The sequence below is a fragment of the Hypomesus nipponensis genome, chromosome 7 (genome assembly GCF_054491055.1).
Source record: "Hypomesus nipponensis isolate SF chromosome 7, ASM5449105v1, whole genome shotgun sequence".
Taxonomy (NCBI): domain Eukaryota; kingdom Metazoa; phylum Chordata; class Actinopteri; order Osmeriformes; family Osmeridae; genus Hypomesus; species Hypomesus nipponensis.
Genome location: NC_140367.1, coordinates 9,124,893 through 9,142,063, shown reverse-complemented (window position 1 = coordinate 9,142,063; position 17,171 = coordinate 9,124,893). Strand labels below are relative to the sequence as shown.

Genomic DNA, 17,171 nt, shown 5'->3' with positions numbered 1-17,171 from the left:
CTGAGGTGGGTGGGGCTCTGAGGTAGAACAGACAAGGCGTCAGGTTTGGGATCATGTGATCACATAATGCATACCTACAGTGTGCATGGCATGCAGTGTACACACACGCAATGAACCTTCGATCTCAACAAGACCTCCATGAAATCTTCCTACCCCAGCAACATCACTGAATATTTGTCCAGTCTTAGACTTGGATAATAGTACTTTTTTTAGTGTGCCCACTTCCATTTCTTCACATCTCGATGCATATATTGATGTTATTAGAGCATTATACTATTACAGTGACTGATATCACTGTCTCTATCAACCCTGTACTCCTTGGCAGCCTGATCTGGGGTAAAAGTCAGGGGTGTACAGGGTCAGGGGAACAATACTGATAGTGACTGTACATGACAACAATACTTTTAAACTCCTATACCTCCTTCCCTAGCCCCCTAGACCTCCTCCCTCCTTCCCTAGCCCCCTAGACCTCCTCCCTCCTTCCCTAGCCCCACAAATCTCTTTCTTAACCCCCTTTCCTAAGCCCAGCAGATCAACACTGCACAGCAACACGAACAAAAGTCATTGATACACAGCTATGGTTCATGTGTATGTGCAAGGAGAGCAATACAAGTGTTTGAATAGATAGAAAAATATACAATACTAAGAATTGAATCCACTTATCCTCGCCAGGGTCCAGATCCAATGGCCAGGGCTTAAGTGCACCAGAAAGTACACCAAGGCTACAGCAAGTGTCCACTAAAAAGTGTGCTAGTACACAGGAGTAGTGCACGAGTTGGGGAGCGTAACATAATGGAGTCGTCCACATGAAAGTACTACAAGGCTACACCATGTGTAGATAGTGTGCCAGTACACAGCGGTAGTGCAGTAGCGAGTGTGCTAACTAGATAGTATGCTAGTACATAGCAGGTGTCCACTCGACAGTGTCCTGGTACACAGCAGTAGTGCACTCGATGGTGTGCTGGTACATAGCAGGTGTTCACGAGACAATATGCTAGTACACAGCAGTAGCACACTAGGCTACAGTGGTAGGAGGTAGAGGGGTGTAAGAGCCAGGAGCAGGGAGGTCCAGAGGGGACGTGGGGCCCTGGCGTGCCCCTCCAGGGGCCCCCACAGCTGGGATGTGTTGCAGGGGGTGGTGGGGGGCAGCGAGGGGATGGAGGAAGTGCTTCTCTGTAACAGGAAGTTGTGCGTGAGGGCGGAGGAGGAGTCAGGACCGTACGGAACACTCAGGGTCTCAGTCAGCTGACGGTGGCCAGGGAATGTCACCTGTCAAACACGTGCATACAAAAACACACAGGTGAATATACAAGCACAGCAGAATGCACAGTAATACATTTACAAAGTTTACTGAATTATTATAAATGTTTATAAATGTATCATTAATTGTTTAATTATTAGCAGGAATGATGATTTACAGGATTCTAGCCTTTGATAAAACAACCCAGTGAAACAGCAGAGACCCACAGATGAACTTTATGGAACAGAACCAATACTTATGAGACAGTTTGACTGTTCCTCATAAAAAAAACAGTGAGCGATCTCATTTCTACATTCCTCTAGTTAAGCACAGCGTAGTTAATAAAGTTGTTTGCCGCCAGCCAGTGGAATGTTGGCCTATCTTGTTTGTTTGTTTGTTTCCTAGATGTTTATAGCAGCATCTGGGAGAAAACACACATGGAGGTTGACACGACTGTTCCTCAACTACAGAGCCCAGACCACCCACATGGAAGAGTGTGTGTTGGTGTGTGTTGATGTGTGTGTGTTTCTGTAACTACTTCCAAATCCAATGTGGCTGAGTGAGCAGGGTCTCAACAGTGTTCTGTTGTTGCTTTCCCACATGGTTGATAAACCTGAACACAAACTCCTCTCCTTTCTTCCTCCTTCGGTTCTCTCCAATCCACTCCTCTGGAAAATGTCTAAACTGTAACGTAGGGCCGGTGAGCAAGGCTGTAATACCACACCCTGCCAGCAGAGGACAGCCTCACCTTGAAGGTGTAGTTGCCGGGCAGCAGGAGCCGGTAGTATTCTCCATGGCGGTCGGTTCTGAAGGGACAAAGGTTCCGTCTGCCCTCCACCTCCACTACTGCATTCTGGACCGGCTGACCATCCCAGTCCAGAACCTGGCCCTTCACACCTGCAGCAGCAGCAACACACACACACACACACGCACACACACACACTCTGTGTTACACTGCTAGACACAAACACATGGTGTAAACTAGCTCGACACATCTAGATGCACACAGACAGATATAACACTCACACACACATGCAGTCAGACACGAGCTGTTTAACAACCAACTATACATACAGATAGGCTGTTGTACCTTCACACATGTACACCTGTACACACAGGTGTAAGCGCATGAGCGCACACACACACACAAAGGTTGGTAGATGATCCCTGAGCTTGATTACCTATCAAGTCAAGTGTTTCCCAGCTGGCTGCTCTGACACCTGCCTTTGTATACTGCCAACACACACACACACACACACACACGCACACGCACACACAAACCCAGCACACACCATGACAGTGTCAGGGTTACACTGCTGGAATCAGCCAGTGTTTCAGATGTCCTTCAAAGTATCCTGGTTGTGTGTGTGCTGTGTGTGTGTGTGTGTCAGAGTCAGATAGATAGCAGTGCTGTTTGTCCTGGTGTCAGAAAGACAAGAGGACAGTTCGCGCCTGGAAACTCAGATATATGTGTGTAGGTGCTGCTGGTCCTGGTAATAATAATGCTAATAGTAATAATGTATTTGAAAGATTTGATCCAAAGTGAAGTACAGGGGAGATCTGAACCTGCTATCTCTCTGCTACATGCTCAACCACTGAGCTATACCCTAACCCTCTGGTCTACATGAAGTGGTCCTGGTCTACAGCATACCCTGTATGTATACAGTCCATGTATGGATGCAGGAGCTGGTACTTACCCAGATGCACCTGCTGCATGTAGGCTAGGAGAGCGGGCCGGTTCAGGTTCCACAGGCCTGGGAGGTCCTTCTCTGGAGGGAACTTACAGCAGGACAGCTCCAGGGTGATCTCCAAACACTGGGACCACACATAGTTATAGTCCTGCATGCCACCTGGAGAGGAGAGGGAGAGGAGAGGGGGAAGAGGAGGAGGAGGAGAGAGGATGGTGAGGAGAAGAGGAAGGGAGAGGAAGTGAAGGAGAGAAGAGGAGACACAGGGAGAGGGGGAGATGGAGAGGGCCATGGTGAAATGTATTGCTCCGGGGCTCCGCTACCGTGCTTGTTGGGCACCTGTAGATACTCATTTGGTAGCTGGTACCAGTAAACACCATTAGAGACTCACCCGGTAGCTGGTACCACTTGTACCCGTTGGTGATGCCATCTGGGAAGTCCTGGGAGTCGAAGCAGCTGTCTCCTTTCCTCATGCTGCCGTGGGTGAAAGAGTAGGTTCTCGCTAGGTGGAGGAACACATCGTTGTCTGGAGACACGCTGTTCCCTTTCTGCAGCTCACTTCCTGTCACATGACAACAACACAGGAAGTTGGGAAAGTAGCTCAGGTCACATGATCACAGGCTACCACGCTTCAGCTCACAAGGATCCAAATCAGAGTGAATGCTCTTGTTCCACGCTTAAAGAGAGTGTGTGTGTGTGTGTTGAGTGTGCATGTGGATGTGTGTGTTCGAGTGTGTCTAAGTGTCTGAGTGTGTGCAAAAGCTGGTTAGTGATTTTGAGCACATTGTAAAGGTCACGTAACACTGTTACCTATTAGTTCATGGTGTGGTGGGGGTGAGCCCGAAGCAGTTGTGCGAGTGAGTAAGTGAGTGTAAGTGTGTGTGTGTACGTGTGCGTGTAGTGTGCGTGTCCTGACCTCCATTGCTGTTGTCGTAGGGGTAGCTGGCCACCACGGCGCCCCCGTGCAGGTTGGCTGAGAGGACGAAGCTCTCGCTGGCAAGCCAGTCCATTACGGCCCGCACCTCGGCCTCCCGCTCGCCCCCCTCCCCCTCCGGGCGAGAGAACGCGTCTGGAAAGTTCCGGTTCAGGTCCACACCGTTCTTGTTGAACCTGGGAGAGAAGGTGGAAGGATGTCATCATATGCACAGTAGTTGATATTCACTAGTAGAGTAGTTGATATTCAGTAGTACACAGTAGTTGATATTCACTAGTTGATATTCAGTAGTACTCAGTAGTTGATATTCACTAGTTGATATTCAGTAGTACACAGTAGTTGATATTCACTAGTAGATTAGTTGATATTCAGTAGGAAACAGTAGTTGATATTCACTAGTAGAGTAGTTTATATTCAGTAGTACACAGTAGTTGATATTCACTAGTTGAGTAGTTGATATTCAGTAGTACACAGTAGTTGATATTCACTAGTAGAGTAGTTGATATTCAGTAGTACACAGTAGTTGATATTCACTAGTAGATTAGTTGATATTCAGTAGTAGACAGTAATTGATATTTACTAGTAGATTAGTTGATATTCAGTAGTAGACAGTAGTTGATATTCACTAGTAGAGAGTAGTTGATATTCAGCAGTAAGTGACAGGATGTTTGCTGACCTTGTCCGTGCGTAACCACTGACTGGCTGGGTAAACATTAGCAAGCTATCGCTACCCCCCTCCTCTCTCCCTCCTCTCCTTCTCAAGACACAGAGGAGTCTTTGTGCCTCAGTGCTCTCCGCTCAAACTCTGTCTCTGCCCCTCTCCTGTGCTATCTCTTCTGCTCTCCTCTTCCACCTCGTCGGCTCATTCCTCCTCCTCTCCTCATCCTCCTGTCCTCCTCCTGTCCTCCTCCTCCTGTCCTCCTCCTCCTATACTCCTCCTCCTCTCCTCCTATACTCCTCCTCCTCCTCTCCTCCTCCTGTCCTCCTCCTATACTCCTCCTCCTCCTCTCCTCCTCCTATACTCCTCCTCCTCTCCTCCTGTCCTCCTCCTCCTCTCCTCCTCCCCCTGTCCTCCTCCCCCTGTCCTCCTCCTATACTCCTCCTCCTCCTCCTCCTGTCCTCCTCCTATATTCCTCCTCCTCCTCCTCCTCTCCTCCTCCTCCCCTCCCCTCCACTCCCCTCTCTTTTGCTCTCTGCTCCTCTTTATCGTCTCCTCCTCTCCTCTCTGATTCTCTTCTGACTGAAGAGGAAACTGGTCAACTGATTAAACCTCCTGTATGCATCTCCCTCATCCCTCTCTCTCTCTCTCGGTCTCTCTCTGTTCTGGGTCAGTTCTGGGTGTGTGCTGGGTGTGTGCTGGGTGTGTGCTGGGTGTGTTTTCTGGGTGTGTGTTGGGTGTGTGTTGGGTGTGTGTGCTGGGTGTGTTAGCTGGGTGTGTGTTGGGTGTGTGTGCTGGGTGTGTGCTGGGGTGTTAGTTGGGTGTTTTTGTTGTGTGTGTGCTGGGTGTGTGTGTGTTGGGTGTTCTTGTTGTGTGTGTGCTGGGTGTGTGTGTGTTGGGTGTGTGTTGAGTGTGTTTGTAACGAGTGCCAGGCCAGCCACCGAGGCAGCAGCTGCAGGGGAAGTAGGAGGAGCCAGCAGGGCGCCTGGTTTCCTGTGTGGTGGCTACCATGGCAGAGATACAAGCCACTTTCACCCACACAGACAAGTACACACATTTGCACATAGTGTATGGAAGTCCCTGTGTGTATGTGTATGCATATCTGTGTGTGGGTTTGGGAGTGTGTGTGTGTTGTGACACTCCCAGGAAGCCAGAGCCTTCCCCCATCCCTCCTAGCACCTGGAACAGCAGCCCAAGTTGTCCCATGACCCGGTCAACAGAGTGAAGCTCCCCACTCTGACAATCTGCCCGGCTGAGACCTGTTTCTCATCAGAACCCTCATCTACCAAAACGGATCCGACAGGGCTCGGAGGGGAGGAACGCTGCTGTGTGTGGTTGTCGGGTTACCTGAGTGTGTGTGTGTGTGTGTGTGGGGGGGGGGGGGACTGTGTCTGAGTATGTACGGTTCAATGTACACACAACACCGTTACTTTGATGTCAGGGTCTTGTGCATCTTAGATTTCCTCTCTAACATCTCCCTTCATCTCTCTCGTGTTCTCTCTGTCATTCTGTCCTCCTCTACCCTGAAGAGGCCTGGCATGGGGGGGCTGTCTGGGTGGTCTAAACCTAGGATTGGACCACCTTCCTCCACACAGAAAGGTGGCCTGTTTGTCTGTCTGTCTGTCTGTCTACCTGATAGCATGTCTTATTGTCCGTCAACCTGAAGGCTTTCCTGTTGGTTTGCCCATCTGTCGGTCTGTCTCTCTGCCTGCCTGTCTGTTTGACCGTCTGCCTGTCTATCATCTTGCCTGTCTGTCTACCTGCTTGCCTATCTGTGTCTGCATGCCTGTTTGTGTCTGTCTTGACCTGTCTGTCTGCCCGTCTGCCTGTCTCTCTGCCTACCCCCTAGCCTGTTTGTCTTTCCGCATGCGTGTTAGTATGCCACATTGCTGTTTTATTAACCACTGTGGTTAATGTTGCAATAAAGGTTGTTGACAGAGAAAAACACACTCACACACACACAGTCACCATACCACACACAAGGCCTCTGGCAGCAGTATGCTATGTTGGTACAGAGAGGATGTGCCCCTGCAGAATCCACTAACACTGGGGCCCTCACAGATCAGGGGGGAGACCCCACATAGAGTAACTGCTCTTTGACATTTACAGAACGTGTGTATGTGACTGTGTGTTTGAGGGAGTGTGTGTGTGTGTGTGTGTGTGTGCGCGTGCGTCTGTCCATGCGAGTATGAGCGTCTGTGTGACTGTGTGTTTGCCAGGTCTAAAGGTTGACAGAGAAAGATCCGTTTCTGTAAACAGATCCATCCCCTGTCCTGATCTGCTGCATTCTGGGAAACGCCGTCCTGAGGGCTATCAGGGCTTCACTGTCCTGTTAGCTGGTAGTGGTTTGTGTGAGTCTGTGATGTGTGTGTGATTGTGTTAGGGAGTGAGTGTGTGTGAGTGAGTGTGTGATGGCAAGTTGAATGGGTCCTCCCATGAGGGCCCCCACTATCCTGTCAGCTGATAGAGAGACAGATGTGGGTGCTAATGGGGCATGGTGACATACCCCACGGTGTGTGTGTCCATGTGTGAGTTTGTGTGTGTGAGAAGTGCATGTATGAGTGTGTGAGTGTGTGAGAGCGTGTGTGTGTCTGTGATGGTACGGTTAATGGCTCGGAGTGTCTCCTTTGTTTACAGTGAGCCGACGTGCGTTTATGTAAGCTGTGACACCTTCACCCTGCTGGTACCAGGACAGGACATGGGTCTTTCACCTCTCCTCTCCTCCTCACCTCACCTCTCCTCTCCTCCTCACCTCTCCTCTCCCCTCCTCTCCTCTCCCCTCCTCACCCCTCGTGTCCCTCACTCTGCCTCTCCTCACTCCCCCTCCTCCTCTCCTCTCTCTCCTTCACTCAACTCTCCACTCCTCTCTGTTCTGTTCTTTCTTGTGCAGGAGTCCTTTTATTCATTATCCTCATCTTCATCTTCATCATCATCATCATCATCATCATCATCATCATCATCATCATCATCATCATCATCATCAATATCTTCTTCCTTGTGTAGAACCAGTCTAAGAGCTTAAGCTGCATTGCCTTGTGACTTCTGTTGAGTATACAGTACGTGTGTGTGTGCGTTTGTGTGTGTGTGTGTGCGTTTGTGTGAAAGAGTTAGAAAGCGGTCAAACAGGAAATGGTTCTAGCAGAAGAGGGCCCAGAGAGAAAGAAGAGGGAGACAGCGGAAAGAGAAAGAGAAGATTGAGGACAAGAGAGCAGAGAGAGAGAGAACGAAAGACAAGAGGGAGAGAGACTGCAGAGAGTGAAGAGGAGAGAGGTCAGCGAGTGAGAGAAAATTGAGAGAAGAAAGAGAGAGTTCGAGGAAGGGAGAGGGATGAGGGAGATATTTACATAATGGGTTATGTGCAATGTTATGTTGGCTGAGGTGGAAGTCAGCTGTCCCTCAATATCAAATTATAGCTCTCAGCTACTGACAGCAAACACACAAAATAACTGTGCTTGTGTGTGGGTGCTTGTGAGTTTGTATGTGTATACGCGTGTATATGGGAATGAGCGTGGGTGTATGTATGTATGCACGTGTGTGTATTTGCACGTGTGCTGTGACAACCACAGAGATTCGGAAGACTGAGACACATCAAATTCAGGGGAGACTTGCTCCACCCGGGTCGGCCGCCCATGCCTGTACGTGGGGCACCAAAAAAAACACGTCCCTTTACGTTATCGGCCATCTTTCCCTGTCTCTCTTCTCTGAGCCCTGTTGGCCTGAGGTTGTGGCGTGGGGGGGGGGGTAAGTCTCTGCTGTCATCAGCTGTGCAGGGAGCAGGGGGGTGAGGCTGGCTGGGATGCTGTCCCTGGTGCAGTACGTGTGTGAGTGTGTGTGTGTGTGTTGATACCCATGTCTGTCTCATGGGTTTATGTCTGTGTGTGTGTGTGTGTAAGTGTGCTGGCATGTGGATGATCATCACACCCTCCCCTAACCCAGCGCATCCTCCTTCCTTATGAAACAGCGAAACAAATGCCAATCTTTCTCCTTCCCCTCCATCTTTCCCTCCCCCCCTCCCCCCTCTCCCCTCTCCCCTCTCCCTCCTCCCTGTCCACCCTTGTCCTCTGCTGCATGGCGTGTAACTGACCTCAGGCTGTCACAACAAACATGGCCGTCCTTCATCTCTCACTCACCTCACCTCTCTGCCTTCCTCCCCCCTCCCTTCCCCTCAACCCCGCCCCCCCCCCCCCCCCCCCCCCTCCAGGGATCAAAGCATGTCGAACAGCCCGTTGTTGTTGTTACGGCAGCAGCTTTCATCACAGGCAGGGTGGAGCCTGTGTTTCCCCCCTTGTTTACAGTCGCCATGGTGACAAGTGGGGGAGGTGAGTGCTTCCTGTTTTTTGGGGTTCGGTGGAGATGATGCATCCTGGGAGGAACCCCTGGTCACGCATCCATGGACACACGCATCACACACACACCCACCCACACAGAGCGTAAGAATAACTATAGCCCTGCCTTCTTTCTGTATATGAGTATATAGAGTGAGAGTGTGTGTGTGTGTGTGTGTGTTTAAGGTCGATGTTCTGATGTTCTATGTGTTGTAGGTGATAGGAGAGAGGCGTCCACGGACCAGCCTGATCAGTGTACTAATCTACTGTTGTGTGTGTGCGCACGGGCGTTAGTGTACACATTTGTGTGAATGTACGAGTGTGTGCGTTCTAGGTAGAGTAACTGTTCTGTCACTATCTGATACTGGCGGCAGCAGACCACAACAAAACATCTGCTGTCTCCTTTCATCTCCTTCATCCCCCTCTCCCTCTCCCTCTCTTCTCCCCTCCCTCCCTCCCTCCCTCCCTCCCTCCCTCCCTCCCTCCCTCCCTCCCTCCCTCCCTCCCTCCCTCCCTCCCTCCCTCCCTCCCTCCCTCCCTCCCTCCCTCCCTCCCTCCCTCCCTCCCTCCCTCCCTCCCTCCCTCCCTCCCTCCCTCCCTCCCTCCCTCCCTCCCTCCCTCCCTCCCTCCCTCCCTCCCTCCCTCCCTCCCTCCCTCCCTCCCTCCCTCCCTCCCTCCCTCCCTGGGAATCTCCCAGCCTCTGTCCCTCTGGCCACTGGGACCTTGGGCTGGGAGCAGCAGTATGCCAGACAGCTGCAAAATGTTCCAGCTCCTAACCTAACCTCCCCTCAGACACACACACACACACACAAACACACACACAGCCACTACAGTGAGAGTGCTCACAGCAACCACAATGATAAGTCGTTGCGGCTGAATACCTCGTCAAATACAATGTTCTAGATCCCATCCCCCGGGGGTGTATGCTGTCGCTCCAGACAGTGGGATCTAGAGCTGGGAGTGGCAGCAGGCCGGTGTGTTCCAGTGTGTCGGGTCTAGCTCACCTCCCTGGAGAGTACATGCAGTCTCGCCCAGAGGACTCGAAGCCGTCAGGGTTCATGGAGGGCAGGATGTGGACGCGCGTGGTGGCGAGGAGTCGGGTCACCAGCGGGTTGCTACCGTAACCACGGACCAGGTAGTCAATCAGCTGGAGGAGCAGGACTCGGCCCACTACCTAGCACAACACACACAAATATAATGACTGATTTATGGAGATCAGTGTCTGACACAAACCGATCCGTTCCTGCCGTTTCTCCTAAATCTGTCCAAAGTCAACCCGTGTTAAAGTCTGTGTGTGTGCAAATGATATGTCTGCGTGTGTGTGTGCGTGCGTAAGCCAGTACAAGAGGTGTTGCTGTGGCTGCTGTGTTGTTAGTGCCAGTTTGACAAAGCAGTGATTATGATGCACAAGCTGAGGCCTGCGCTGCCTTAGGCTCCCCCCACCCTCTCTTTCTTCTCTCCCTCTCCGTCATCCTCTCTCCCTCTTTCTGTCCTCCTCCCTCTCTTTCTGCCTCCTTCGTGGACCCCTTCTCCTCATGTACACACTTCTCTCTCAAAACACTCATTTATAAACATACATCTCCTCCGCTGCCTTCCTTCTCTCCTCCCCATGCCTCGGCCTCAACCCATGAATCACTGAGCCGTCCCTCACTTCACATCTCCTCCCCTCTCTTTCCTTCCTCTCATCTCCTCTCATCTCCACTCTTTTGGTTTTCCTCCTCTCCCTCTGAGTCAAAATAGCATCTTTGAACGGATATGAAGAGCCCCTCCCGCGTGTGTTCTAGAACAGGGGTTCCCAATCCTGGTCCTCGGGCCTCCCTGCCCTGCATGTTTTAGATGTTTCCCTGCTCCAACACACCTGATTCAAATGAATGGTCTTTATCAGGCTTGGATAACGACCATTCATTTGTCAGGTGTGTTGGAGCAGGGAAACATCTAAAACATGCAGGGCAGGGAGGCCCAAGGACCAGGATTGGGAACCCCTGTTCTAGAACCTACAGGGAGCAGATGGGACAGGGTTAACACCTCTGCTTGTGGGTCAGCTGACCCCACACACACACACACACACACACACAGGAGGTAACCAGGTTCTCTGTGTGTGTGTGTGTGTTCCTGTCCTACAGGTGAGTGTAAAAAGGTGCTAAAGAATGGGATGAACGAAGGGAGAGGGGGAGGAGGGGGAGAGTGAGGGGAGGAGGGGGAGAAGTTGAGGGAGAGGAGAGAGAAGGGCGAGGAGGGCGTGAGGGGAGAGGACAGGGAGCGAGAAAGAGCGAAGGAAACCCTACTCTGATAGAAGCTTTACAAAAACAATGTAATAATATCCGTTATGGTGACGAGCAGTGTGGGAATATGGGCTGGAAGGGGTGGGGCTGGCCCAAGGCTGGGTACACGACATGTATTTGTGTGTATGTGTCTGTGTGTTTGTTTGAATGAATGGGCTGGATGTATTTGTTCCGTATAATCCAAAATGGTTCTGGGGGCTGGCGACAGGATCCAAAATGGCTCCTCTGGGGCCTGCAGGATCCAAAATGGCTCCTCTGGGGCCTTGTTTCCACAGGTTCCTGTCAGGTCTCTTCCACAGTCTGTATTCTACTACTGTCACAGTTCCCTCTCTGCTCATGTCCCCTGCATTTCTTATGTGACTGTCTCCTCTCCCTCCCAGCTTCTTTCTTTTCCATCTCCGATGTATTCAAAAGGAGCTTCGCCGGCAAGACAAATAGATGTTTACATAGCGAAATCATGACTGCACCTCTCTCTCCATCTCTCTTCTTCAGAGTCTCCTCACTTTCAGACTTCCCCGTCTTTTCTCTCGTCACATCAGGAATGTGAAGAGGGATTTTCCATCAGCCCCCCTCCGCTCCACCCCCGCCATCAAGGGAGGGGAGGTCCCACAATGGAAGGAAGAGAAACAGGGAGGGAGGGGGGGAGAGCAGTGAAAAGACTCCCCCCGAGACCATCTCTTGCAGTGGTCACACTCTGCTGCTTGTCTCCTATGGGTCTGCTGGGGGGCTGGGGAGCTGGGGGCCTGAGGGACTGTGAGGTTAGTGGGCTGGTGGGTGGGGGCTGCTAGGTTCGGGGGCTGCGAGGTTAGGGGGCTGGGGGACTAAGGGCTGGGACATTAGTGAGCTGGAGTGAGCCTTCTGTATGTCTTTTTAGGAGAACAGCCCCCCCCCCCCCCCCCCCTGCCACACACACACACATACACACACACACACCTCCCCCCAAAGCTGAACCCCCCAGGCATGACAAGAGGAGAACAGAGGTCTATTTAAGGCCCGACCCAGACTGACACAGCACCATACAGTACAGCCACTCAGTGGAACAGTTCCAGCCCAGGTTCAAACACAGAGGTTCTACCATGTCACTTCCGACAGAGGTTCTAAAGACGTCAGTACTGATATAACGGTTCTGAAGATGTCAGTTCTCAGACGTTCTTTCCAAGATGGCGGTTCTAAGATAATGGTTCTAAGACAGTGGTTCTAGTGAGTTCTTACCTCATTCCCGTGCATGTTCCCCACATATTTAAAGTCAGGGGTTCCGATCGTGTGTTGTGTTGGTTGTCTGCCTAGGATGAGAACCCACAGATCTCTTCCTGGAAACAAGACACACACACACACAATGACACAAACAACAATTGCACATACAAATCAATTATTTACAAGAGAGCCAACTCTAAACAGCTTGGATACAGAGTTGTGGTTCTATAGAGAGCAGAGATCCTGACTTCTATTGTGGTTCTGTAGAGAGTACAGTGGCAGAATTCTATTGTTGCTCTACTGAGATAAGAGAGCCTGACTATTGATGTGGTTCTACTGTGGTTATGTTAAGAGCAGAGATCCTGGCTTGTACTGTGGACGAGGTGTCAGCTGCTCTCCCACAGAACAAGTCTGAGCATGCTCAGTGGCGAGGGTGTCAGCTCTGAGTAATCCAGGGTTTGTGTTTGCATGTTAGTCCTGTGTGTTAGTATGTATATACATTTAAGTGTGTGTGTGTGTGTATCAGCATACAGTGTGTGTATTATCCTACACGCTTGTTTAGTTTCTCGATCATCCAAGCCTGCTTCATAACACCACCTTCTGGGTATTCCATTCAGATCAGGTTGAACCTGTGTGGCGTATCTTTCCTAGGCCTGCCCCCCCCCCCCCCTCTCCCCCCAACCCCCCCTGCTAGAGGAACCCCTCCCTCAAGGATGACAGATTCCCAAGATACACCCACACACAGACACACGTACACACATGCAGACTCACACCCACACACACATACCTTTAACATATACACACACCTGGCAGACCAAGTTGGGGGTGGAAGGGTCAGAGGTGTTTGTGTCTGCAGGTGGCGTCCCAGATTAACTGTGATTAGCCGTGTCTCCTTTGGCCTCACCTCACAGCCAACCGCAACACAATGAGATTATCTCTGAGGTCGGGACCGCCGCCAGTCTCACAACCTGGCACAGATTATAATCCAGCACGCCTTCCAGCATGGAGGGACTGTGTCAGATTACGTTGCTACTCTGTAGTTCTGTGTCGTGTGCGTGTTTGTGCCCATATGTGTGAGAGTTGTGTGCGTGGTCCATGTGAATGTGGTTACATCTATCAAATTTGCATCTCAATCTGACCACTGAAACATGAGAGGTAGGGAAGAAGAGAGAGAGAGAGAGCAAAAAAGGAACAGTGAGACGGATGGTAGAGAGTCAGGCCTCAATACCAGCTTTGTATCCAGCTAGCAGTGGAGCCAGAGAGAGAGAGAGAGAGAGAGAGAGAGAGAGAGAGAGAGAGAGAGAGAGAGAGAGAGAGAGAGAGAGAGAGAGAGAGAGAGAGAGAGAGAGAGAGAGAGAGAGAGAGAGAGAGACCACAGGGAGATACACCTGGTCAGGCTGGCTCTCACACACCCAAGTTGATCAGACCTGCATTTGACGTTTACATATCTACCTAGTGAAGTCTGGATGGAGACAAAGACACACTCACACACACACACAGTCTCTGTCTGTGGGGATAGTGGACGGCAGATATTAAGCCACTTACATTGTTTCAGCTAAACAACAGGGATCTCTGTTAAAAATTGCATGCTACTGAATCCTGAATGGTAAAAAGCTGATATCTTGAATATGGAAACACTAGGCTATGCTATGCTAAGCTAACAGGCTGATCCAATGCCAAGATGTGTATCAGCTGTTGTGTCTAAGCGCTAGCTTAATGTAACACAATACTGGATATGAGAGTGGCAGCTCCACTGATACGGTCAGCTCTCTCTCTCTCACACACACACACACGCACGCGCACACACACACACACACACACACACACAGCTCTGACAGGACTGGTGTGAGTCAGTAGAGGTGGTTTGGAGCTACAGTCTAATGCTTTTAAGTCCCAATGTTGCCTCAGTCCAAATGCACGCCCTATTGGTATAATGGTGGAGGTTTGGACTTGGCAAATGAGACCTGGATTCAATCCTCGCTGGAAAAGAGATAGAAGAGACTGGATCTGTCCCTGAGTCTGTCGCTAATAGGTTGGGTGGGGTGTGTGTGTGTGTGTATAGCCAGCTGCAGGCGTAGGTAGGGAACCCCACACAAAGATCTCTCTGAGGAGAAGCATAGCTGAACCTGTTACACATACATCTGTCACCCCCTCCTCTCCCTCTCTTTAAGCCCTCCTCAACCCCCTTCCTCTTCCTCCCCCCCCCCCTCCTCTTCACCCTCCTCAATCACCCCAAACCCTCCTCCTCACTCACCCCTCTCCCTAAAGCCCCCTCCTTCTCTCTTCGCCCTCTTCAACCATCGTCTCAAATCCTCTCTCTTACCCCTTCTACTAACCCTCTGTTCAGCACCCCCCCTGCCCCCCCTGGCTTCCTGGTCTATCTGCCCCCACACTCTTCATGGCCCTTTTCCCGCCCTCTTCACCCCTAACCCCCCCCCCCCCCCCCCTCCCTTGGTACACCAGGCTTTCAGTCCCACAGCACACAGAAGACAGCCTCTAAAGCACTGGTGTAGTCTACATCAGCAAAGGCTTCTGCAGCGCTTGATGACCACCTATTTGTTTGAATCAGATGTGTAGGAACAGGGAAACATTTTGGACAGGAAAGTGGGTCCTCTTGAAGACCCCTGATGCAGCTGTCCATCCTATGCCCACTATTGACACACAGGCAGACCAGGCATATACAAACTGGTTTACTGTCCGTCTTATGCCCACTCAACCTGAGCAGTGATACATGGGGTTGAGGGGGCTGGGTTAACTGACAGTATACACATTACTTCATACTAGACTACAATACTAGCCCACTACTTCATTCTAGACTACAATACTTTCCCATTACTTTATAATAGACTACAATACTAGCCCACTACTTCATACTACACTACAATACTAGCCCGTTACATTTCACAAGACTACAATTCTATCCCATCACTTTATACTAGACTTATAGTTCACTATTTCATCAAACTGCCCCACTACTCCATACTACACTTCTACTTCATACTAGGGCTACACCACTGCTCTGCAGCTGTAAGTGAAGACAGATGCAGGCTACAATGACAGTGATGCGAGCAGAAACTGATTCATGACAGACCTCTACAATTTCCATTGTGGACCATGGACGTGTTCACACATGTTAAACACGTAGCCCTACTGTTGAAATCTTTCTGTAATTGCTTCATTGATCTAAGAGACTGTTTTGCACTAGGTGCACAACCAGAAAAATATGTGAAATTTTGAAATAGATTTGAAGTGTCTTATGTGAGGAGTCATTTGTAGTATGACTGTACCACCACACAATGTACGTGGTTTTATCTGGAATTGAATCCGACCTACCTTCCACTGATTTTCCGATGCTGTGAAGGTGTGTGATGTTGGCGTAGGTCAGATTGACATCTTTGAGATATCGTTCCACTTCAACCGTGTTGTGATAACGAAACTCCAGACCGTTATTGGACAACACCAGGGTCGCGAGGTACAAGCAGACCGTAATTGGAATCATTCTCCTCCGGGACAGTCACAATCTGACCCACGGGACCAAGTTATATTAACAACATTATGGTAACAATATTAAGTAACTGAAGCTTGTGCGTGAATGAACGCACTCGAGGAACCACTACAATGAACACATTGTGACAGTTGGTCACACGGTGGATAAAACCAAAGATGAACAATTAATATATAGGCTACAGATAATTAAACACTTGAGTAGTGAGAAAAGTCAATATTTTATTAGGCTGTAACGTTTACTTCTGGCTAGAAATGCATTAAACTGACACATTTTATCAATGAAAACAGTACGATCAAAAGTATAGGAGAATTGTGTCTGCCTACCTCTGTCAGTCAGTTTCTAGGTGTCCACTCTGGCATTAGGCTACTTGGCTTCGGTAGAAACTTCTCTCGGGCAAGAGCGAAGGATCTAATACCAGCGGACACTCTCCAGATTCCGGTCTACGATCATACTAAAGTTGACAGTTCATTCATAAACCCATTATAGCCTCACGTCGTCTGCCCTTCGCAGCCAGCAATTAACAGTTATTCGCGTCGTTGACTGATCTCCAACAAGCTGTAGGATGTTAGCTTACGCATAGGTCGAGGCGGAGCCACAAAGTAGGCTAACTTCAGACAGTGACAGAAGGTAAATGCGTATTTAATGGCATGCCTCTCCAAAACAGCTACTTTAATTTGACAACCATAAACAGAACACCCAGGTTTGCTAAATGTTCCCGACATTAGAGAAATGGCCTACCTTCTGAATGAAATAAATGTTTTATGTTACTTTCTGACGATGGGTCGATGTAACTGCTTGTGCAGCAGGTAATTTTAAATGAATACTGCAAACAGGTGGGTTAATCAGACAGGTAAATATGAAGTCCTATTAAAAGTGGAGGAGAAATGATGAACAGTTCAATCATTTCCAATTGTCTTATTATCAGTTTGAAGTAGCCTACTAATATATATTAAATACTTTGACTCCCAAAAATCTTCACCGACTATAGATTAAAAACTGTTTTTGGTGTTATACCGGGTCACGCCAGACTCATCCTTTCTGACCAGACGGACCCCACCGTGCACTCATTGTTGGGGCGATCCAGAGGGATTATATGGGGCTGTAACGCACGTACAATAGCGGTCTGTGAGTCGAATTTGGCAAGGGATTTTCAGCCAAAACGGCCTACTGTACATGGCCAGAAAAACACATCTATATGTATACACAGACAACTTTTTCTCACTTGCACACAGGCACATACAATGCTGAATAAATGGCTATTTGAATATAACTCGAAGCTACCTGTTGCAGAGAGATCCGACTCCGGCTTCAAAGATTTTAATGGTTGGGGCGCTCATCTAGT

At 49.8% G+C, this 17,171-nt stretch overlaps 1 protein-coding gene across 2 annotated transcripts; it reads right to left on the bottom strand.

Annotated features, from left to right (window-relative positions):
* Positions 1–489: 489 nt before the first annotated feature.
* On the bottom strand, positions 490–16,379 carry cpm (carboxypeptidase M). Of its 2 annotated transcripts, XM_084701019.1 has the most exons (9): positions 16,153–16,379; positions 15,655–15,842; positions 12,340–12,437; positions 9,850–10,019; positions 3,845–4,038; positions 3,320–3,490; positions 2,938–3,090; positions 1,989–2,137; positions 490–1,269 (listed from the first exon to the last, which is right to left on the bottom strand). In XM_084701019.1, the coding sequence occupies exons 2-9, from the start codon at positions 15,818–15,820 to the stop codon at positions 1,021–1,023; spliced, it is 1,350 nt and encodes a 449-aa protein (XP_084557145.1). In that variant the 5' UTR covers positions 15,821–15,842; positions 16,153–16,379; the 3' UTR covers positions 490–1,020. The 2 variants fall into 2 exon arrangements, with proteins under 2 accessions (XP_084557145.1, XP_084557146.1); XM_084701020.1 differs by lacking the exons at positions 12,340–12,437; positions 15,655–15,842; positions 16,153–16,379 and adding an exon at positions 11,595–11,724.
* Positions 16,380–17,171: the final 792 nt, after the last annotated feature.

Excerpts from the sequence above, each read along its gene's own strand:
- cpm (XM_084701019.1), bottom strand. The coding sequence starts at position 15,820 with ATGATTCCAATTACGGTCTGCTTGTACCTCGCGACCCTGGTGTTGTCC. Across the intron at positions 10,020-12,339 it reads GGAACATGCACGGGAATGAG|GTAGTGGGCCGAGTCCTGCT; the intron begins GTAAGAACTCAC and ends GTGTTGTGCTAG. Across the intron at positions 2,138-2,937 it reads CATGCAGCAGGTGCATCTGG|GTGTGAAGGGCCAGGTTCTG; the intron begins GTAAGTACCAGC and ends CTGCTGCTGCAG.